Source organism: Orbicella franksi, chromosome 13 (genome assembly GCF_964199315.1).
Source record: "Orbicella franksi chromosome 13, jaOrbFran1.1, whole genome shotgun sequence".
Taxonomy (NCBI): Eukaryota; Metazoa; Cnidaria; class Anthozoa; order Scleractinia; family Merulinidae; genus Orbicella; species Orbicella franksi.
In genome coordinates this window covers 1388521-1413073 of record NC_138157.1, presented here as the reverse complement: position 1 = coordinate 1413073, position 24553 = coordinate 1388521, and the positions used below count along the sequence as shown (strand labels likewise).

General features: G+C 38.7%; 2 protein-coding genes across 3 annotated transcripts; one reads left to right on the top strand and one right to left on the bottom strand.

The window, feature by feature from the left end:
* Nucleotides 1-214: 214 nt before the first annotated feature.
* On the bottom strand, nt 215-9592 carry LOC145465523 (transcription initiation factor TFIID subunit 4-like). Of its 2 annotated transcripts, XM_081449304.1 has the most exons (11): nt 8327-9592; nt 7527-7616; nt 6492-6967; nt 5164-5218; nt 4477-4594; nt 3642-3772; nt 2918-3043; nt 2484-2540; nt 2067-2192; nt 1490-1561; nt 215-1121 (listed from the first exon to the last, which is right to left on the bottom strand). In XM_081449304.1, exons 1-11 carry the CDS (start codon nt 9590-9592, stop codon nt 1011-1013), a joined length of 2628 nt encoding a protein of 875 aa, XP_081305430.1. In that variant the 3' UTR covers nt 215-1010. The 2 variants fall into 2 exon arrangements, with proteins under 2 accessions (XP_081305430.1, XP_081305429.1); XM_081449303.1 differs by lacking the exon at nt 215-1121 and having other exon boundaries at nt 1128-1561.
* Nucleotides 9593-9681: 89 nt separating this feature from the next.
* On the top strand, nt 9682-24019 carry LOC145465528 (RING finger and SPRY domain-containing protein 1-like). The gene is made up of 17 exons (XM_081449308.1): nt 9682-9970; nt 13408-13460; nt 13795-13907; nt 15473-15629; nt 15729-15787; nt 16502-16568; nt 17294-17428; nt 18062-18072; nt 18609-18713; nt 19622-19679; nt 19863-19948; nt 20323-20434; nt 20613-20712; nt 21646-21720; nt 21867-21944; nt 22150-22254; nt 22541-24019. Exons 1-17 carry the CDS (start codon nt 9813-9815, stop codon nt 22656-22658), a joined length of 1590 nt encoding a protein of 529 aa, XP_081305434.1. The 5' UTR covers nt 9682-9812; the 3' UTR covers nt 22659-24019.
* The last annotated feature ends 534 nt before the right edge of the window (nt 24020-24553 follow it).

The following is a 24553-nucleotide window of genomic DNA, read 5'->3' as shown; positions in this document are numbered from 1 at the left end:
ACACAAAACTGTTGATTGCGTAGAGTTCGCGGTCATTAAGAGGCGCAGTAATGTTTACAAGACTGACAAGCCCGTAGAACGCGAGATGATTCAAAAGAAAGCTAAGTGCGAGACTACAAAAATGAACTTTCTAGCGTTTTGCACGATTACATGCAACCGCCTGTCCTGCAAGCGAGAGCCTGGAGGCTAGCTTTTAATCCTTGGAAAATGAACTCTCTGGCATAAACCAATTAACCTGGCGGTGTGTTCTTTATCAGTTGTGGAGAACAACGGTACCTCGTGCACTGAGGAGGGATTAAGTCAGAAATTGTCGTGCACAGTTATACTGACAAAATCACACATCACTTAACTGAGCATCTGCGTATGCACCATTTCTGTGAAGCTCAGCCTGTTATCGAGCTGCGCGAGACAACAGGTGCAAACTAAACGTAACTTTTTTAACCGGATGGTAACTTGACGGCTGGCAGAATTTAAGGGAGTCATTCTTTTTGTGGAAATTGGCGTTTTTAATTCTGACAACCATAACAGGTATTTGTACCTAAGTACGAAGTTGAGACAATGTATTATTATCATACCCTACCTACACAAGAAAACATTACACTAACAACACACCTGATGGATGTTAAGAAAATATTACGGAAAATGTACAAAAACACGAACTAGAAGCAAACTGTAGTCCATAGCCTGCTGAGATAGACTACGCCTGCACTTTAAGATCATTTATAACAGCGTGGCTTGTGGAGTTGCGGAAGTACTCATTATACGTTTAGAACTTTCTGAAAAATTCAAGAAATATTTCGCCCAAGTAATACTTAGGAGTCTGAAGATATTCCCTTATTGTCTGAAGGCGATTACAGTACTTTAAACAAGGGTTAATTTTGCACTAACACAGCAGAAGAAACATTCGCTGTCCTCATTTGGCTTATCACGCAACACTTCTGTCACGAAAAGTCTTGTGGTGAGCCAAGTAACGGCTGAAGTAGACTTCTACAATGTGAAACCGAGATATATTATTTCAGCAACGCTTTGTATAATAATAGAGATTTGGTTGTTTCTTTTTCCTGTTCCATAACAAATATAAGATCCTTAAGAACGACTCTCCGCATTCTTTGCCGAGGGACCTAGAAACAAGAGGAAAGTACAACGTCAGACTAAAAACAAAATGGCAAAGGGGAGTTGAGTCGGTTTTTGTTACTGAGAACGTCACATAATGATTATCTATAACACTGCGTGACGACCAACATAGCATCAGTGAAGATGACCCTGGGGCTTAACACCAGTTTCAATATCACTTCCTTGCATAGGAAGGTAGTCCAACACAGGTTTGCCTGCATGTCTTCTGTAAGGGTCAGTTCGTTGCTTTCAATATTATCCTTGGGTGGAGACGAGCTAGGGCTTCAACAGGATCACTCAATTCAGAGCCCAAAGACATGACGCCACCACACCTCTCGTCCGTAAAACAGACTGAAGTAAAGTATTTCTGTCTCACCTGTTGTCGTGTATCTTTTTGGTTTCCAAGTACATTGGACGATAATGGTGAAGAAGAGGTCGAGGAGGAACCCTGGGGAGCAATTGAAGGTAATGACGCTGAGCTATTGAAATAACAAATTCATCTGACAATATTACTACATTATCAAGCACCCTGTGAGGAAACTCTATATGGCACCAACAAGCAAGCTCAAAGTACGGGTTGGAAATCGAGTTTGGTACCACTTTGGCTGTTTTATTTCATTCTAATTTTCAAGGGAATACGTTTTTAAAGTACGCCGCAAATTAATCAGATGTAGTTGTCAATAGACGATTTTCATCTGGACCCTGGCTCTTGGTGGTATTTTTTAAAATTTCTGCCAAGCATCTTGTTTGTATATGTGACTTTTACATGGGAGTCACCTCAGCAATTGTTTATCATGGTGATCGAAAAAAAGAAATCTTCAAGTCAACTGGGAGATGTTGTCTTTGATGTTCTGCAAAATTCTCAGAACTGGTTTAAAAGAAATGTGAGTTTATCAGTAAGAATAATTACTCTTTTGAACTTCCTTGATAGTAAATAGACTTGTTTTGCTTACTGCTGTTGAAGTAGAAGATCCTTCAAGTGCTTCATCTAGTTTGCGTTTTTTCCTTGGTCCAATGGCTGCCAGCGCCGTTGTGTTAGCTGCTCGTTTTCGAATAACTTCCTCTTCCTCTTGTTGCAGCTTGTGAAAACAAGATAAAACACATAAGATTAAACTTACTTAACAGAAATTGATCAATCAAAACTTAATTCCTAAAAGTGATCGACCTTTCTTTTCTCAGTCGAACAACTAGGTAATGCAAATACAGAAAATAAGAAAAACTTGAGGATGTGTTGATGAGCCACTACCTTCTCATAGTTGAAAATGGAAGAAATATTTTTCAACCAGAGAGAGGAAATAAGACTTAAAGCTTGGGATCAAGCAGAAATTTAATGTTATTTATTTTCACTTTTATAAATTAAGTTCTCTTACTTGTTTTGCTTTCTCTTTGAGTCTAGCCTGTTCAGGATCTTCTTGTCTTGACCGGCTCTGTTTATTACAAGTAACAATAATTCAATCACATGTATTTAACTAACTTAAGGCTGTGAGAATTTTCTTGCAACTTGCAAAACAACACAACATTGCATTTTGCAACTATCACCTAAGAAGTGACCTACATCAAGAACGCCAGGGTGGATGAGAAAATTATGTAGTGAAAATTGTGAACAAGACTAAAAATTCATACACCTTAGCCTGAACTGTAAGAGTTGCTCTTCTGACTCAAGGATTAGAGAAGGGGGAAGAGGGAAATTAACGGCAGTATGAAGACAAGAGGAAACTCTCTCTTCTCCATGAGAGTCAATCAGCAGTATTCACTGGTATAAAATTCAATGTCAAAGCATACCAAGCAAAAATATGTGACTTACTCTAACAGCACGCATAAGAATATCCCTTTCTCGGGCATCTCGCTTTTTTCTTTCTACTTCATCAATCTGCTCAAAGACTCTCAGTTGAGACCTTATATCAAGGCCTACTTCGTACATTGGATCATCCTAAAATAAGGCCAATTAACAGGCATTTTACATTTACATAACATTGAAAGAAAAATAATTATTTCTTAATTTTCTAAAGTAAAGTAGGACAAACAACATTTTCCTGGACCTTCTTGCACAGCAATGTTGCATTTGTGTGTAATCCCACATGAATTGGACTGTCACTTAAAATATTACCTCATCACAGATAGGTAGGTAAAGTCTGCATACGAGCCAAGTCGCCCATCAAGCTAGAGTTTATCCTGGTTTCTGTAGCATGAAGTGACTAGGAATACTTCTACTACCCCCTGGATGGAATGCTAGTTCATCACAGGGTTACCCCAGCATTAAGTTCGCCAGTACCCATTTATACACCTGTGTGGAGAGAGGCACTGTGAGAGAAAAGTGCCTTGCCCAAGAACACAACACAATGTCCCCAGCCAGGACTTGAACCAGGAACGTTTAATCCAGAGACAAGCCCACTAACTGCAAGGTCACCCTACCTCCCACTCCTCAACACATATACTTAGTCTTAAAAAAGTTCACTAATTTCTGAAGGTCTTTCAAGATGTTTATAGAGTGCACTGCCATGAGTTTTAAGTAACATAATTCTACATACCCTATAAACTTCAAGTCGATGTAAACTTATTGTCGATAATTTTTCTAAAATGTTACGTAGTCGCTCTTGAGTTGCATGTGATACTAAGTTATAAACTTCTTGTGACACTTCAGATAAGCCATGCTTTCTCGCTGTAAAAAAAATGGAAATTGACACTGATAAGAATTTCAATCCTCCTTAAAGAATATCAAAACAGTGTTAAGCTGATAGGTTATAAGAATACAGTGAATAATTAACTTTAGTGTGCTGGCAATCACAATTAATCCTCTGCAAAACAGGGACTGTATGATATGTGGAATATCTTCTGTCATTAAATTCAAACAGCAAACCTCAATTTACCAGATGTCATGAGGGCACAGAAAGAGAACTAACCATCAAAACTCACATGAATTTTACATAAATACTTCTTGCCTTACTTCTTACATTGTGCCTGTTCACATTCACAAGCAAATTACAAATGGTTTAACTACAGTGTGTTTAGCCACCTGTTACAAAGGTCTGGAATAATTTCTAATGGCCTCATTGGTGCATTTTAGCAGTCATGTTGTCAGTTCAATAGTGGCTACAGGTGTGATGTTCAACATGTAATGAAGACGCAACAATTTGCTTTTAAAAAGTTACATTCTGTCTGCCAAAAAATTCCCAGGTTGCTTTCATACAGATTCACACTAACACCATATACATCATTACCCAGTTCTTGTATGCATCTTTTTGAATCAAGGCACTTTCCCTTTAATAGTTGCCATGTACAACATAGAAAGGGGTTACTTTCTCATACACTGACTAAAAAAGTGATGTCGTTTTATTAATTTTTACAACAGTGACTGTTACTGACCTAATGCCTCCACTCTTTTCTGAAAGGGGGAAATATTTAAGAAAGGTTCGTCTTTACAGCTTCTTGTTTGGGAGCTAAGCAAGTCTGAGTTGATGGCCAAAATACGCTGACTCTCCTCCTGTTAAGCAAAAAAAAAAAGAGCATCAATCAAACTGACACAACTTGGAACACCTCATTCAGAGTATGAAGCAAAGGAATCCATATGTGGTCAAATGTTGTTGATAACTATATGCAAACAATTTTTTATTCTTGGGTAAGAGACTCCATTTGCTTTGTTTGGTTTCTACCAGCAAAACCAGATGTCAAGCACATGAAAACTTATACACTCATACCCAAGCATTCAAGAAGAAATTGAGAAAAGTTCTAAGCCTAAAACACAACATAGATCTACACATTAGGAATATGACCATATCACTACATCTACAGTGTCCGAGATTGATAGTCTATTAATGGCTGAGAGATATTCATCAGCACAAATTATCAAATACCATTACAATCTATTTACAAAGCACTCAAGACTAGATAATGTTACTCCCCCCCTTCACACTTCTTACACTGCTTGGGATGCTGCTATAATTAATTGGAGGTTGGACACCAACATGCTGCTCCTTTGTCACAAACCAAGTGATGCCATTATTGACCACTGCTAAGGTAATTAACCACTTATCAAAATAATGCTGAGCTTACCATTAAATTAACTCCAGCCATTGATGTGACATCATTGATATCATCATCCCCACTGCTGTAACAATATGAAATCCAAGTCAATTAACGACTCCTTTAGAAAACTCATTACAGTGTACAGGTTATTGACCAAGAGGGAGGTCAGATGGCTGTATATGGCCAAGTTGTTAATGGACTAAGATGCAATTAAGGTCCATAAACCAACGAATAAGGCCAATACCCAGCCATCTTTACTGAACAAATTTGGTCAATGAAGGATTTATTACATGAGAGAATCTGGAGTGGGCAAGACAACCCATCTTTCCCACTTGGGTAGCCAACTACAGTCAAACCTGTATATAACAGCCCTGCATAAAGCGGTCACCCTGTCTATAATGGTCACTGAACAACTTCCCAAAAATCATCCCTTATATTTGCTGTTAAGTTGAGCTGCATATAGCGGTCACCCTTTAGACTTCCTGAATCCACAATTTCATTATCTTTTACCTGTATATAACGGTCATGAAAGTGGGTTACGATTAACGAATAATGGCAGGCTTTATTCGTCAGCTCCTTAAATAGCAGCCATCAAGGTAGGGGTCTCATAAAAATACAAATATTAGTACTAAACACAATTACTAACACATGAACATGAAGAACTTTCTTTTGAACTGAGTAAAGTTAATGACATGCTACATGAAATCAAGCTTCGAGTTCCGAAATATCAGAAAACTATTACCGATTTTTTTTTTCTTCTTGAGATCCATATTGTTAGGTTAAAAACTTTTCCTTATAATTTTATGAGGTGATTTGTTTTTATATGGGGTCACGCAACTCTTTTACAAATTATTCTTATGGCTTATTTTTTGGTTTGTTGTTCTGTAAATCTGCCATTAAATTGTAATAAATACAAGGAAACGTAGATCCAAGTATACTGCACCTTCCTTAAAGTACACCATGAACATTTTGTGGGCCTTTTTCATCATGTTTATTTAATGCTGTTACTCGTTATCAAGTTGTCAATAAAACGAAAATTGAATGATTATTTGCACATAAAAATGCTATTTATTGACTTCCAGGGAAGTTTAAGGAAACCTGTGTACAGTGGTCACCCTGTATATAACGGTCACCTGGCCATTCCCCAAGGGTGACCGTTATATACAGGTTTGACTGTACAGTGCTGAATTTGATTTACCTCTTAACTAATTAACTGACTCTTGAAAAAAACAGTTTTCTTTTTAAGCAAAGTTGAGGACTTAGACTCAGATAGTCTCTCAAAACACAGAAACTTATCACTGTTGTATAAATTACATGAAGAACAATACTTGTCACACATCTCCCAGGTTCTGTACCTGCTTATTCCAGTGAAACCTTTGGGCTTTAGTTTGTCAGCTGCTGCAGAGGTTGAAGTTGTCCCAGCTTGTGATCTTGATGAAGCTGAAACCATTTTAGATGCTGTAGATCCAGGTGATGCTTGAAGCATAACAAGATTCCGTGCACTGGTAACTACCTGGGAGCCAGGGGTTGACCCTGTTGATGTTGTCAAAAACACTCTCTGAGCATTTATTTGTTGCTGACGTCTAAAAAGCTGCTGTTGTGCAGGTGTGAGAATAACTTGCTTCACCATCTGGGGCTGTCCCGGTTGTTGAACAATTTGGATTTTTTGCACTTGAGAATTATGTTTGTGCATCTGTGGGGAAGAGGCAAGTGTTGTAGTTGCATTTTTTTGTTGAACTTGCTGTGGAGGAAGGATCTTTGCTGGAGTGATTGACTGCTGCACATGGGAAAGCTGTGATCTTGACTGAGCTCGTAACAATGGAAGTGTTTTCTGATAGGCACAGAAGAAAGAAAGAATGTATCACTCTTTACAGTCATATTAAAATATTCTATTCTTAAATCAAAGGACGCTTTAAAAATACTTTGGCCATGCGCAGAAATCCTAGGAAGATCCGGGCTCTCACTAAGGGTTGTAACTGATAACCTCTGTTATGATTATTGATCGAGCATGTTTGATAGGATCTGTTGTAGAGGTGAACTTGCCTGCTGGTGTGATTCATCAATACAACAACCAGGCAAGTTTGTCACAACAGGTGACTACATAACAGCACTGAACTACATATAGTACACATAAATAGTATGGGTTGTGGAGACTCTGCTTAGGGTTTCCCTTTCAACCAGGAGACCCCATTTTGGAACAAGATCCAGATGTTAGAGTCTGATTAAGGATCCTGCCAACATTCATTTGCTTAACATTTGGAACTTTATTGAAATTTCCAGATCACAACTAACCCCACACTTTCAATCTCACACCCAGAATTTCTGGAAAAAAGAAAAAGTAGTGTAATTGAACACCTTGGAAGAAGAAAGTTGAATAGATTAAAACCTACCTTTAAAAAACCAACAAGATTTGGTTGGGGTGGAGAATTAAGTGTGGACTGTAGATTTGCTGCAAATTGTTCTTCTGTAAGTTTCCCATCCTAAAAAGAAAAGGTCAACTGCTATGTTACAGACTGAAGCAATCATTACATCTATCCAAACCTGTACAGTACCTTAGAGATGAAATCTGACTCAAAAATGTTTTTGATTTTCTTTTCATATGTTGGGGCTCTCTTATTCCTAACTTTGGCTGGCAATAACCATTTCAGTATAACATTGTTTTTTATGATTATCACATTACGAGCAGACAAGATCATAAAAGGGCTTGCCATCCTAAATGTTGATTTATGACTTTCTGGCAACATTGTTAGTACCAAAAAACTTTTGGTCCTTTTATTCTAAGTCTGTCCAGAGGTTTTTTAATTCCTCTTAATATACCTAAGTGAGCCTGGATTGGGGGATTGGGAGAATGCAAAACAGGAATAAAATAAAACATCAACTGGTGGACTCACTTGGAAAAAAGCTTGAGTCCCCTCGCCCACCCTATCTTTATCATCTCCACTCTGGGTATATCAAATAAATTGGACCAATCAAATTTCACAGTCATTAACCATTGGCTATTTCAAACTATTTGTTGTTACCCCTGATAGGTTGAAATAGCGAGGTTCTACTATAGGTCTTTTCAGCTGTGGGTTTCCCCTCTCCCTCTGAGGAGACATCTGGCATCCTCCAAACAATCAGGTCCTGGGGAAACACCGAACCTACAGAGTAGTAACTTGTTTTTTTTACTTCTACAGCAAATCCAACTCACCAGAACACCTTGCACCAATTCTTTTACAGTCTTGCCAACATCAGGAGATTTTTGATCTGATGCAAGCCTGATCAAGTTGTTGAAAAAGTTTTTTAACTTATGAGCTTGCTCTTTTGCTTGTTCAATTTGAGCCACATTGACCTGCGGCTGAGAATGACTGACTGGTGCTGCAGTGGTAGCTTGTGGAGGCTTGGACTGATTAGCAGTGACGTTATTTGTAACTGGTTTGCTAGCATGCAAACCAACATTTGCTACGTTAGGAGAGTTCGAATTTTTTGTTAGAGTTCCAGCTGTAGATGAAATCTCGGTCTTTGATGTTGCAACTGCAACTTGGTTCACAGGCATTCTAGTATAAGTGATTGTACCTGGTATCGTGCTTATTTGAGGTCGAATTGGAGTTAAACTAGTTCTTATAGGAACATTCTGAGATACGCTAACACTCGCCGGCACTGGGCGAATCGGAGTTCGTATAATGTTGATCTTTTTGTCCGGTTGTATAGGTGCGCTTCCCGCCGGCTGTTGTAACACAATTTGAGTTGGGTTTATGGGCCTCATGTTAGCAGCTCTTGGCTGAATTTGTTGAATGATTCGTGGGGCTGCGATGGTTTGAGGGTTGCCTGGAAGAGTCACATTACCCGTTACAACCCTCGGTGCTAGGGCCATTTGTTGAGGATTGATCAAACTAAGGTTCCGGTTAACCAAATCAGCGTTGATCGTAACGAATCGAGGAGCTCCTGCAAATCCAGAGTTTGGAGCAAGAACAGCCATAGTTGCGGGTCGAGGAGCCAAAGGCACTGCTGTTGTAACCGTAGGCCTAGGAGCTATATTAACGACTGTAGTAATCGTTGTGTTACCACCCGCATTTAACACTGGCGACGAAGAAATCCCGGGTCGAACTGCACTCGCTGTTTGGTTCTGAATCGGGCTCGTTTGATTTGGCGTTTTACTAGTCATGTTGCTTTGTTTAGGACTTGCTTTAGAAACCGCCACCGAAGCTTTGACCTCATTATGATGGGATCTAGGGATCGCTGTTGATGCCAACTGGCTTTCCAGCGATCCCACCATAGCACTGACCTCCTTCTCATCCACTTCTTTCTCGAGTAGGTCTTCTAGAAAGGAAGACGCCATTTGGCTACCATTCTTTTGATGCAGTGGTTTAAAAAGTAAAACAGTATTATGGGATGGATTGGCAGACGAACGCGCGAAAAAAGGCTGATTGGCTCCTTGACATGACGTCACCAGAACAGGAAGGTAACTACTGCGCATGAGTAGTCACTTGCGCATACGAATCAACAAATTTGCGCGTAACATTGCTCGCGTTACAGCTGACTACTAAGGTGCGAAGGCACTCTAACATTTCGATAGTTTTGTTTTTGAAGGGGAGAAACTTCTGTGGTTTTCAAAAATGTGGTGATGTTGTCTTTCCCAATTACTTTTGCCAACCTTACTCCGCACTAATTTGAGCTTAGTGATCGTGTTGTTATATATGGGAATTTGCTGTTGTAAGACCCACGAACCACTCAGACAGGACAGCTACGATGTGGAATACGGAAGGAGTAATATTCCTTCGGCCAATGGGGTGTCTGATCACACAGATAATCTTGTTTTGGATGCCCTTCGCGCTCTCAGGAAGCTCGCAGAGAAGTAAGACTTATTTGTGTGCTTGCTAGCTTAATAGACTGTTAAGGGGACGTACAAATACGGATTTATTGTTTGCTCATTCCGAATGAGCATGTCACTGTGTGTCACTGTGTATCTTCACCAACAGTCCGTAATCAACCTGTCAAAAAGTGAAAAAGAAAAATGTGTTCAAGATAACTTTTGTCGCTTTTATTTATTTAAATTACACAAAATTGTCGTAAACGTAAACAAGATATTTTTCAGTTGCCTTTCTAGTTATTATTTCCGAGCCACACTTGCTCTTAGTTTCACAAACAAGCAACACTTCTTCTAGACTTGCCACAAGTAGACCTCATGAATTTCAGGGTAGAATATGTTAGGCCGCGAAGCGGGATAGAAGATGTTAGGCCGAAAGTCAAACTTTTCCCAGCTCTGGTTGGTGCAGAAGCAAACACATCTCTTCCAGACAGATATGCTTCCACTGTTTTCTTCTGGTAGTCACGCAATACATGATATCCCGTGGCCTTTGGGGCTTTGTTAATAGCTTTCGCAATCGACCCCGTATTGAATTTAGCCACAAGTCACATTTTGTTGCGCAAAGTTTGACAATTCGGTCCCCAAGGGGTATCCAGGGGACCTCTGATTGGTTGAAGCGTAGCGACCCGTTTTTGGGTCGCTAGACTGTTCAGCAGTCCCCTATTTTTCCGTGAGATCGTAGATGTCGATCATTGAGTTCGATGGGCCGCCACCTTGGTCTCTTGATGCGAGCGAAACTGGGGAGAGTACAAAATGCCCATGGGTAGTGGCGGTGCGGTTAATAACGTGGGGGTGACAGGGCGGAAAAAATAGGGAGACTGTAACAGCTTCCCTCTGTCTGGTGTTCGCTGCGTTGGTTGCTCCAGCAACGGCAACACCTGATTGGTCGAAGGGACAATAGAGTTCATCAGAGTGTAGCAGAGCGTTGACAACTTGAGTGACAGAGAGTCACATTCATCACTTTGCGGCTCAGGCCAAAATGGCATCAATTTCAAGAGAATTTTCTGTAGAATGTTTTGATTTTGATCGTCTGTATGCTTCTTGTCTTGGAGGATTGGTGTTAAAGCACGAGCAAAAGGAGGCCGTTTCTCGTTTACTCGAAGGAAAAGATGTTTTGGCGGTTCTTCCAACTGGTTTTGGCAAGAGTTTAATATATCAAAGTTTCGTTTTGGCGAAGGAAATGGCTGAAAGCTCCGTTGGTTGTTCTTATTTCCGACTGAAATTTTACAATAATATTAGTCCCACAAAGACGGCACGCATCTGAATAAGTGGAATTCTCTGCGGGCTTTGCCGGTTTTTTTGGAGTCAGAGAAGAGTTCTCCTGTCCCGCATTCATTCGACTCAACTTATTAAACCTTCAAAATGTTTCGAAATTCACAGCACAGTAACATGTATTCATATCATCAACCCTGATTTGACAGGTTTTTTCTCAGGGGAGGAGATTGTTAATTGATTTGATTAACGGAGGCGCCAAACTGGCGGCCGTGCCCCTTGAACACGAGACAGAGTGAAGCTGTTACAGTCTCCCTATTTTTTCCGTCAGCTGTGCCCTCCACCACCCCTACCCACAGGCATTTTGTACTCTCTCCAGTTTTGCTCGCATGAAGAGACCAAGATGGCGGCCCATTGAGCTCAAAGATCAACATCTACGATCTCACGGAAAAATAGGGGACTGTGAACAGTCTATTGGGTCGCTAAAATTGGTGGCAATCAAGCAGGAAGAGTCCTTCATCCGGCAGGTACTGAATAAACAAGACGAAGGACTTTTCAGAAGGTCTACACTTTTTCATATGCCCAGCTGTCATAATATTGAAGAGGCCTTTTGCAACAGTTGGTCATGTGACAGATGATTTCTAAAATTGAGCTACAGCTGTATGAATTTCAGAACTGGAAAGAGCATGTTGTAAATAGCCAGAACACCAGTTTTGAGAGTAATGCCATGGTAGGTTGAGATTTAATGAGGATTTGAATTTTGCAAAAATTAGAATGTTTTGTATGAAAGTGAGGAAGCTTTGCCCTCCAGAAACCTTTCCCATTATTAATCATAACATAAAGAAGCTGTTGGCATACACTGTATAACTATTAGAGATAGAAAGAGGGGTAAAATAAAAGCAAGAATGGAAATTTGTAGCCTTTTAAACCCAAAGGCGAAAATTTCATGACAGTTATCAAATGGCCAACTGTTGAAAAAGGCCTATTCAATTAGTAATAGTAATTGGACCGAGTGGAGTACAATTCAGGCAGAAATTGCACAAGTAATTTCAAAATCGAACGAGTGCAATTTGAAATTACCGATTTGAAATTACTAGCACAATTTCACCCTGAATTGTACGACATGAGGTCCAATTACTAATTAATCGTATCCATAACAAATTTCGGAATTAAAAAGCTCTTTTGAAAACCTCTTTTAAGCGAACATCTCTGTAGTGCTTTTCATAAGTTTTGAAAATCGTAGGAAATAGTGCGAAGGAAGTCATTAAAGTGCGTGTAATTAACGTGCAAATCATGTGGGTATCCAATTACAGGTATCCAATTTCAAAAAGTTCAAATTAGATACTTGTAATAAATATTGGACACCCACATGATCTTGAGCCGATTACATGACAAATAGGCACGCAGGGAACCAATCACAATCAAGAATTTTGTTATAGATACAATTAACTTAATGATAAGTGTATCTGTCAGACAAATTTATACATCATACACTATTGCATCTCATGAAAATTGTTAGAAGCTATTCAAATACCACAATAATGTCTCAATAATTATGTATTGATATGAAATATGCAGATATAACCTCTGAAATCATAGTAGTTTTTTTGTTGTGTTTATGGCTCTGTCAACTCTAAGCCCCTCCATCCCCCTCCCAGGCATTTATGGGGCATTGGTAAGTTTTTGAAAAAAACGTTGCAGATGTCCCATGGTGAGGCTAAGATATTTATAGTGTCGTAACTATATCTGCGTGTGAGTTATGTGCAAGACGGCCAATCACATAAAAGCTATTGTTTCAATATTTATATAAGCAAGCCATCAATGTATGGGGGTACTGTGTGTGAAACCAACATTTAACATTCATCAGTTGTTGATTATCTGGCTGTTGTTGAGTGTTTATTTTGGTAGTTGGAATATGCTTATTACTATGTTTAGTGCCCATTTTTATCGTGGAGAGCTAACAGGCCATTGTAAAGCAATTAAAATAAGACTGGATTTAAATTGTATGGACCATCTGCGTGGTCAACAAAGTGGCCATTGTAGAAAGGTGGCCATTTGTAGAAGTTCAACTGCAATGTAACAACTGGCATTCTATTTTGTCAGAGACTTGATGGCCATATTGTACTTCTATGTGGGTCAGTTTTAACCAAAACAAGCATTTGGTACGCTTGTTCATAAGAAAGACATTTTCTTTTCCTTTTTTTTTTTTGCAGTAACATGGAGCCTCCGGAGTGCATGACAATTCTACACTCCATAGCCGAAGAAGGTACATGTAATATCCAAGATATGCACCACTTGTGTGATTTCCAGTACTCAAAGTAAGAGTTGGCCAACAGACATAATTTGTCCAACCAAGTTTGTGAATTTGTCCAAAAGATTTTACATTGTGATTGGAGATTAATAAATAAATGTGTCTGGCCAAAAATAGGATTTGAAAGGACTTATGTCCAAAATAGAGATTTGAAAATTAAGACATATGTCCTGCTATGTAATAAATTGAATTATTTCCAGCACAATTTACTGTCTAAATGCTTCAAAACAATCATTTTTTGACAATAATTTGTCACTTGTGATAATGTTATTATATTGTTGTTGAGCAGAGGAGGGATGGCTTAATGTTGTCAAGTCCTGTATATTTGCTATTCCTCTGGAAGATTCACTTGGAGCTGCTGTTGTCTGTCTCCTTCTTGATGAGTGTCCACTTCCTACAAGGGTAAATGCTTGATTTAATCCGACCCCGGATTTGTTATCATACCACTAGATGACCCGTTTGTAGGGCCAAATGAGCTTTTGTGAACCAGTTTGGAAAAAGCCATCTTGCACAGTAGTCATCCCTACACTGATCCTGACTAATAGCAATACTACATCTGTGCCCTTTACTACCTACAACGTTCTACTGCAATCCAGCCCACTGCTGGATTGTGGTGTAATGGCCAAGTTAACCTCCAAGCCACATAACCAAGATCTTATGAAAAATGTATTTTCTGGCCACAGACTGTCAGTACCAGTTGTGAATTGCAAATGTTACATTTAACTAAATTACAATGAACTCAACATGCATTTTCTGTGGGTCTCAGAACAATTCAGTTACCCTGGGTACTAGAGGATTTTTTTGTGTGGCGGAGCCGCTATCGGTGAGTGGTAAAGCCGCGATCATGATTGTAGCAATCGAGATCGTGGCGAGCGCAGAAAAAAACCTCTGGTACGGGCAGTTACAAGCCTCACTTCCATGAATACAGATATTGAACTCATTCGCTAATTGGTCTTCATACCTAGTGCCAGACCTTTTGAGCGATAATGATCTAACACTGGCTCTCATTGGTTAAACCTCTACAATGCATCCCAGAAGCAGTAAAAACCAGTTTTTTTGGCTTGAAGAAACAACGATGCCATGTTGGTGGAAGGAAGCAGTGAATTTGAGTGGGCATTTCGAGGTGCAGTACACTATGCATTGGATACTGAATTTTCAGGAATATTAGAGTTGAAACCTGTTTAAGAAGAGGCTCTGCATCACTTTGTCAAGCAGGAAGATGTGTTTGTGCTGCTGCTGACTGGATGCAGGGAATCCTTCATCTTTTAACTTGTGCCTAAAGTCTGTGCATATTTATATGATCAAGGTTTTGGATATCCAAAGGCTGCCATTTTAGTTGTTGTTTGTCCCTTATGCGCTCTGATTGATTTGTATATCCCAGGGCTTAAAGATCACAGCATGTCTGCCTGTTCACTTGATGATACCTTTTCACCTGTTCCACAGAAATTATTCGCTCATTCAGTTCCTTGTGCTCTTTCCTTTCCCTTGAAGAGCTTTTTAAATTTTCTAAATTTTCTGCTATATTTTGCTTTTTGAACAAATACTGTTGAATAAGTTGAACTTTCCATATCCAGCTATTAACAGATGTAAACTGCAAACTTGCCAAAAATTATTTGATACATCATTTACACCATTATACAGATGTTACTTGTTTGGTCGTGGTTCTCAAAACACTGCTATTCCTCATCTTGTGAATATGTACACACTGTTTCACGCATTGCTGCGCCACGTGCAAACATGTCAAATTACAAAAACAAACAGATCCCGCAAAAACCAGTTGGGTGTGCTATTTGGTTTCAAAATAGCATGGAAGTGAGACTTGCCCATGATCGCTGCTTTGCCACTCGCTGATAGTGGCTTTGCCACAAAAACAACAAAAAATCCTCTGTCTCCCAGGGTTCGATTCAGTGCACAATACATTATAAATGCTAGTAATTTAACTGATTTTTGTTTTGTGTTCCTCTAAGCATGCAATACAGACTCTTTCATCAAGACTGAACTTATCCAGGAATCTTAAAAGACTTGTATTTAATACTGAGCAAGATCGTCGTGAAGGAGACCTTACCCCTTCAATTTGCCGCAACCTGGCTGTTGTCTTGGCATGCTTAGCTGAGAAGTTGGCTGGTTAGTGGATCTTAAGACTGATGCAAAGTCCTTTTTTAGTTTTCTACCTTTCTATGAATAATTCATTTGAATCCTGAAATTTGTTTTGTTCAACTTAAGGTCCACTTAGTATTCTGTTGCTGACACAAGGTACACTGGATTTTCTTATGCAGCGACTGGTAAGATGAGAAACGTTGTTTACAGTTATCTTTTCCTGGATTTAAATTGGGAATCATAAAAGCTGCAAGTTCTGACAATTTACATGTATAATGTAACTTACTGTATTGGTGTTATAGGCATGCAATGCGTGCAAAAGGCGATGCCGTTGCATGTTGCTCTAAACCTCTTTTCTTTTTTCACTTGTGTTATTTTTACTTTTTATTCTTTATTCTCTTTAATTAATGTTTTATTATTATTATAGTCCATTGCATGCCTAAGATATTGCCCATTATAATGATACTGTAACTGTCTATTCTCTGAATTGTGAGGCGGTTCAAATTCTAGTATTTCAAATTTAGTTTGGTGGTGGAGATATATTTGAAACAGTAAATGACAGTTTGTCTCACAATCACAATAATTACTAAAGAACTGGAGTTTTCAAAATTTCAGTCCTCTGACTCATAATGGCCCACAATATTGTGTCCAAAAGATGCCAGCCTTGATCTATTTCTTTTAACCTAAAAGCCCCCCAAATAATCATAAATCATTTTCTTACAGTATGGCTAATCAGACGGGAGTGTTTTCTTATCATTAGTTTTTTGACTTAGGTTTCAAGTAAACCACAGTCTATAATTTGCAGATTTCAGCTACGCCAAGAAAATACAACATGTACTTCTGGATATTAATAATCTTTTTGAGACACCAGAGTGTAATTGTCAGACTTTTAATTTCAGACAATAGATGAAAGTCCTGGTGTAGTGCTGAACTCAATCTTAGCCCTGGAAAAATTTGCACAAACAAGTATGTCATTCTTACAGTTGATATTAATTCTCAACTGAAACTTATATATCATATAATGCTGTTATAAAATAAGTGATTTATTTTCAGTCGTTGTCCTGAAACTTAGGAAAGTGAAGTCATATACATAGCTGTTTGTGCGGTATATGGTTTGCTGACAATATCTCTTCCACGAATTTCAAGAATCGCAATCTTGGAAATAGTTGCAATTAAGTGTAGGGATGGAGAAATAATACTCATACTTGGACTGACAAAATAAGTAAAATTTTACCCATTTCTTGTTTGCAGACCATGTTTGCTTTGAAACATGGTAAAAGTAACAAATGAAATGGACCTGTGGTTTGCATTTCTTTAATAACCTCTCCAGACTTGGTTAAAACATTAAACAAACATCTGCTTTTATTAGTAACAAGCATTATGTCCACCCAAAGTACATTGTCAGTAAGTAGAACTTAGGATTATTTCCAGCTCTGAAATACAGGAGCACTCACCAGGAAGGTGTCAAATACAGTTGAATCCTGCTATTTGGAACCCTCGGGGAAATGAAAAATAGTTCCAAACAGTGGGAGTTTGAAAGAATGACAGTAAATGACTGAAGGAAAAATCCAAGAGAAATGATTTTGAGTTCAAAATAACCAGGAATTCGAAATAACAGAGTTCGAATTGGCAGGGTCCAACTGTAGTTGTCTTCTTTTTGGTGCTCAAATCATTTTCTTGTTTATTAACAGGTGAGAACAAGCTGACCATTCGAGATGCTGGCATAGCAGAGATAGTTGCAAAATTGGAAAAAGAATGGCTAGGAAGCAAAGACTTTGAGCAACACCAGGCTGGATTTTGCTCTCAGTGGCTTCTTGACAACATATGTGAGCCTGTTTAAAATATTAACTCTCCTTATTGATTATTATCAGGAGCTGCTGAATGTACTTTGGAGAATATGGGAGTGCACCAAAACAAAACACTCATCCCAGTCTCCTTTGCATGATCATAATGTCTCTCTCCCCTACAGAGGCTAAGAGAATGTATAAATCTGAAGGAGAGAAAATGACATTTAGAGACATCTTGTTTTTTCCTTCTCCCTTCTCCCTATCTGCTGCACACTATTTTTTTTTGCCTTTTTTTTGCCCAACACACTTGTGAGAGAGAGGTTACAGTATATCTGAAAAACCATCATGAAGAGTTTTTATGACAATAATGGGAGATTAAATCATCGCTGGTGGCTGGAAATTTGAAGCAAGATCTATGATATCTTATTAACCAAGCGCGGGGGCCATACTGGGGAAATATCAGTTCAAATTAAGTGAAGTGATGTCTACAGGGAACAACAGAGGGCTGATTTGAAAAAGTCTTAAAGAGCTATCTGTAGAAAAATTAATATATTTGTACTTGCAGTAAGATAATTGCCCCATTGGGCCATCTTGGTTGTGTTGACAATTCAAAGTCAAATTGCTTCATGAAATGAAATTCTCTTTCTTTTCATGCATCCTCCATGTTTGCAGTTCGCTTTGAGGTAAGCTGACAGTTACAAAATCTCTTGATTGAAAGATAATTATGTCAAAGTAAATGACAACTCACTGCAAAGTTTCAGTTCACTGTCAAAGTTTGACATTGAGCAATTGTAATATTTCAAACTTAACGTAACTTTAAAGATAAGTAATAAATTAAATTTAAAATGATGTTCTTAAACTGCAATGGACTGGCTGTAACTTTGTTGTGGCAGTTAGCAGTTTTGTACTGCTCTTTTACTAGATAATTTTCTAATTTTCATAGCTTGTGATAAATCAATACCTAATGATACAAAGCTTAATTTTTTTTGAACTTTATTAATTCAGATTAATCAGTTGAAGTAAGGTCACTGGTGAAGAAGACCAGTCAGAAAGTAAATTACTATTAATGGCTGTCAAATCACCACTAGTGTTTTGTGTTTGAATAAATTGAACCTTTGGTTTGTGTCAAAAAGGTTAATCTTAAGCAAAAGAACTTGGTAGTAATCCAGATTTGATGCTTCAGTAATATAAAGATTGTTTATTATCATTTTACTTTCAGGATCGTCCTTACTCTTATGAAATAGCAGATGTGAGTGAGATCAATGTAATGCTCAATAATAATGATGTCAGTGATTATCTAAAAATATCACCCACTGGCCTTGAGGTGAGATATGTATGGTATGGTAGATGAAGATCACTTATAACTGACTTGTAACAAATACAACACTTTATTGTCCCTGAACAGACTGTCGCTGCCAACACTCAACTACAGAGCTTAGTATTGTATCATGCACTTAACAAAGTGATTTTGAAATTAAATTGTTCTTTATGTAATATATCAAGCAGGAAAGAATGTGTTTGACCACATTTCCAGAAACCCAGAAAAGAGTTGAAAATACATGTGACTGGCAGTGCAGCGTATTTTTGATGAATTTTGGAATCTTTGGAAATGTAGAGAAAACACTGTCTTGAGTGTTTGATATATCCTCTCAGTAGGTAAGCTGTGATATATCAATATTCTAACATGGCTCCAAGGCTTTCAGGACAAAATTGCAATTTTTTAAAGTTTCTTTTGTCCATCAATTTCCCACTTGGATACAAAGAGAACACAACCAAATTATAGAAGTTTGTCACCTTAAAACCTTGGAGCCATGTAAGAATATTGATGTATTGAATGCGGCCTATCAAAACTAAAACTAAGGAGAAAATGGAGAAATAAGAACTTGAAAATCTATGCTAATAAGATCAGATAGTCAAGAGTAGTTTTCATTTGAGTGTCATAAAACCAAATCCAAAGTGATCACTAGCCAATCACAAAAGGAACACAGACATTTCAATGAAACGATCAAAACTCAAAGTAAATACACAATTTATATTGGTTTATGTTTGGTTTTAATTCTGGTTTTAATGGATGTGGTGTGAATGTTTAAGCTAGTCATGTAGCATCTTCATGTAAAGCCAATTACTTTTTGTCACTGAAGTGAAAACCGCTTTATCCAAACATTTTCAGGGTCATGATTTCCTTTGTTTAAACTTGATGAATTATTTGATACAACTCATTTGGTATTTCAGGCAAGGTGTGATGCATCGTCATTTGAAAGTGTGCGTTGTACATTTTCTGTCTCTTCAGGTGAGTATGATAGTTTTATTTGAAATCATGAGAGAGGTGGTATCACTATGTTCAATAACAGTCTAGAAATGGCTGAGCAAAGGTAGACTTGTGTCTACTGGTTTATCAGTTTTGATGTTTTGCTTGTGTACTATTCCACATGGACTATCTTGGTAATTAATAGCAGGTTTAATATGTTTTCAGGTGTATGGTATTATGAAGTAATCCTCCTAACAGCAGGTGTAATGCAGATTGGGTGGGCCACAAAAGACAGCAAGTTTCTCAACCATGTAAGTTTTGGCAAGACCTTCCTTGAATGATACATTAATTCCTGGATCAATTTGCTTGCTTTGTAGTCGAGTTGTTGGTGCTGGGTCTTCTCCGGTTTTTCTCCATTTATTTGGTTACACCGGTGTACTTGCCTGTGAACAGGCTCTCTGTCACATAAAGCTCCCCACTTTTAGCTGTACTTGATAGTGTCCACTTAACTGCTCGGTTAAACAGAGACCAGGGGACAGAGTCGTGGATTGATATCACCTTTGGCGGATTTATAGCTGACCAGGGGAAAACAACTGTGGATCGTTAGGTCCTTTGATCGTGTTGTAATTCATTATAAACAAAAGCGGGGTAGATAGTTAATAACTTGTAACCTTTTTTGATCCAGGAAGGGTATGGTATCGGTGATGATGAGTTCTCTTATGCATATGATGGCTGCAGGCAGCTAATATGGCATGGTGCCAGAAGCACACCTCACCATCACCGCCCGTGGATACCAGGTCAGTCCACATCTACATCTACGTTTTTACATGGCAGAGGTTACCCATCCCGCCATGGAGTGCTGGTGCATGTCATCAATGGATCCAAACAACTTAAATATTTTTCCCTTTGACCTAAGAGTGTTTTTGGAGTATAGCTGTGGGATTAAAAAAAGATTAAGATGTCCTTTACTTTCAGGTGATGTGCTGGGACTTCTTATAGATTTAGAGAGAGGGAAAGTAGCTTTTTCGTTGAATGGAAATGCCATCGAAAGAGATTTTAAAGCGGCACTTTCAGGGTAAGTCAATTCCTAGTCACATTGAGAAGCATTTTTTCAATTATTGAAGAAGAGAAAATCCGCCTAGGAAAATGAAAAAAATATCATTCTCACACACTGAATGCCATTTGTCTGCGATAACAGAATCGGAGTCAACAACAGGAAAAAACTACCCAAACGTTGATACACTACTATAAACTTTAGGCAAGAACTCGCTAAGGGTTTGGAGGGTGGGAAAACTGTTGCACTGTCCGACAAGAAAAGAAAAACTGAATCACGTGACGGAGCGTGAAACTGACATCCTGACTCGTACCCAGGTCCCTCATTCAGTGTGGGAGAACTTCAATTCCTGCCTCTTTTGCAAGCTCAGCCGGCAGGGAAACATTTCCTTGATTTAGTGATGGGGAACGACACATATCCCTGAACTCCTGGGTGGGGTGGGGAGCAGACTCACTCGTCCGTGAGCAGACTCTTCGCGGGCAGGAAAGAAGGAGACGCTACTTATTCGGTATTTTGTGTATAAGTGTATACTTACGACATGACTTTCAAAAAATTTCGGACGATTTTGATTCGGACAAAAAAGTGTCCGAAAATAAAACCGTCCGAAATTCTCAAGCATCCGAAATATTTACAGTACAGTATAAAACTTTGAAGTAGCTCCAAAGCTCTTACCTTCCTTTATGCCGGGCTTCATGGAGCATACGTAACGGCTTGATGGAATTTGTGCTATTTTCTCCTCGGTGTATTCGTAAAACCTTGAGAGTGCAGTAAAACTTTCATTGTCACAGTTGTTGTTTCAGTGGAATTCGTGGTTTGTCTCTAGCTATGTTTCAGCGCAGTGTCCGAAATTTGTCCGAGTTGTCCGAAATTTTAACGTTAGAAGTGTTTTGCAAGTAATTTATCTCACACCACTGGAAAACTGCTCTTATCTGTGATCACCTTTGTTTATTTCAGAGCTGGATTCTTCGCTGCTGCAAGTTTTATGTCTTTTCAGCATTGCATTTTCAATTTTGGAGCTGATCCCTTCAAGTAAGTTTGTAAACAAGAGCTCCAGTCACCTTTTAACCTACCCTCGTAGCTTTTCTTAATTCTGTATTTATCGAATTTACTACAAAGCCCTTTTGATTATGCCCATGCTCTTTTGTTTTTAAAATCGTGATCTTTGCCAATTGCAGGTTTCCTCCGCAGGTAACATTCCAGAGTTTTAACGATTTCGCAAACATGAAAGCGGAAGACAAAGTAATCTTACCAAGGTAAGAACGAAGACATGGTCGTCATTTTTCTCGTACTACGTTCCTCGCGCGTTTCAAAGCCTTCATGCTTATTGGTTTAACTTGCTATTTTCTTAAAGTACCACCATCTTGGGTGAGGCATTTTACCGTTCTTAAATTAAATCCATCTCACTTTACTACGCTAGTAACACATCTTGAAATAACCTGTCGTTGAACTCATTTGTAGGAATTTGAAGCTAGCTGCTATTCGCCAAGAGAGTGTAACCGGTGATCCGTGTAAAATATGTTTTGAACGCGCTGTTGATACCAGATTGGAACCCTGTAATCACCGGTAAGTCAAACAGAACGTACAGCGGTCTACCTCCCTCCCCTCCCTTGCTGATTTATAACATGGGTTAGAAGTGTTGTATACATTCCGGGTTCTGTTTAGTCAGTAGGAACGTTATCATTGTATAAGACAAGAGCGATCTTCTAGCTTGAATAAATTGCAGTCGTTATTTCTATAAAAGCGGAAGCTGGTGGCAAGTAAATTCGTTGCCGGGGCAACATTTTTCTGCGTATATTCCTACGGTGAGGGAACGTATTAATCCATTAAACCTCCACGGTCTTTTTTATAGGGACGTTTGTATGAGGTGCGCTCTGCAAGTTGAAGACTGTCCCATGTGCAGGAGGCGCATTCAAGATAGGGTCCTCGAGGACCATAGTGTACCACCCTCGCCCCAGGACACCAGCTGACAGTGGTTTGTTGCTAGGCAATAGCGAAGGACTGCGAGGCCGGTTAGCATAGGAACGGGCCACTGCCATTAACACTGGACCAGGCAAGATGCGAGAAAACACCAAAGGCTTCAAAATATGCTGCTCATCTCAAATCCTGGCTGCACTTCCCTACAGCACAACTGAATTAACGTTGATTATGATATTAGTCTTACTAAGACTTGGAGAATTCATTTCTCCCTCAATCATGCCGGATAATTTAAAAGCTAAAATTCTGTAAACATAGCTTTTTAGTGGTATCATTTAAAATTTTGGCATGAATTCTAATGAAACTAAAGAATGACAACAAATTTGTGATTTGTGTGGAGAACCATGGACAAATGTAATATGCTTAAAATTTTTTTTTTTTTAATTATCCCGTTCAAATTTCAGCGTTAAATGTATGTTTTAAATTCACTTGTATTGAATTGCTAAGTGCAAGGAAGATATCTATACATAGGAGCGGTTTTCGAGAATCTCAATGCCTCTTGTCAATTTAAAATAAAGTTAAAGTATTACATTTATTCGGAAGTCGTGAAGATTAAGACACTTTAATGTTTACGTTCTGTCGCTGGCATTAACTGTCTTAAACCAATGTAACTTCCATCTTTGCACTTTTTCGCGGGAAATGAATATTTATACGTCCATCAAAAGCCTGCAGAAACGGGAGAACAGTTGACGTTGTTTTCTGTTTGAGCGCTCGTAAGAAAGAAGTGCTCTAAAATTTTAGAAAAAAAAACGTTTTGGCCTCTGCGAAGCACAATTTGCTTTGGAAACACAGGGCAGGAAAAAATTGTTGAAATCCAGTATCTACTGGGCCAGTACACTCCAGTTTTCGGTTGCCCCACTAAAATATTACTTGTTCAATAGGAGTACAATGTTCAATTCTTGCTTTCAACTCATTGTTTAGCTCATCTTGCAGTCTTAAGTTTTGAAATTGTTCTTGATTGTAAATTATCACTAACAATACTACATAGGCTACTTTCACTTGCCCAGCGGACCACCACACTTCCATTTTCAGTTGTCCAAGAGCTTGATCCGGGCAATCGGACCTGGTTCGTTTTCTGCCCTGAAACACTGATGCGTGTGCTCGGAATACTGTGGAAAGTATTTTTAAATTGATAAAATTGTTTTCTTGACAACCTCTCTGGTTTTTCAGGGGTTATAAATTAAGAGCTGTTAGTCAGGTGAATTTTAGAGATCTGGAGTGTATAAATTACCGTTTGTCGACTTATCTTTGGAAAATTTTTTTTATTCACGTCTTAAATCTTAAAATTAAAATGAGTACTAAATATAACATAATATTTTACAGTAGCACAAGTAAATCAGCGTTTTCAAAAGGACGAGTTTTCAAAATCTATGACCTATCTGGTGCTTTGTTCCTCAGTGGACGGTGAAGAAGCAAGCCTTGGTAATGAGCATCTCCAAAGTCGTCCTTAACACTGCCTTCTTCTTTGGAAATTAGTTTTAGCCATCCCCTTTTTAACATTTTCCATGTCTACTTAGTAAAACGATCACTTTGTTTGGTGAAAGAATTGCTTTTCTCTGAGCCGGGGCTAACACTCAAAACGTTAGCTTCACTCGCTAGGGCGGTTAATAGATAATTTAAAAAATAGGAAGTTTAAGAAACCAGGACGCGACGCCTAGGTCAACGGTTCAAAAAATTATTTTACATTTACCTACGAATCTCGCGATACTCTAAACTCATTTTCCTTCGTTTCTCAGCGTCAAAACTATTACGACACTGAATCTAGGATACGGCCGGCGAAACATTTGAAATAACAATAGAAAATTAGCCGTCGTAGTTCACGTTCTCCGGACAACGTAGAATTTGGTCATTTCAAGTTGTTTTCCAGAGGACCGCAAAGAAATGTACC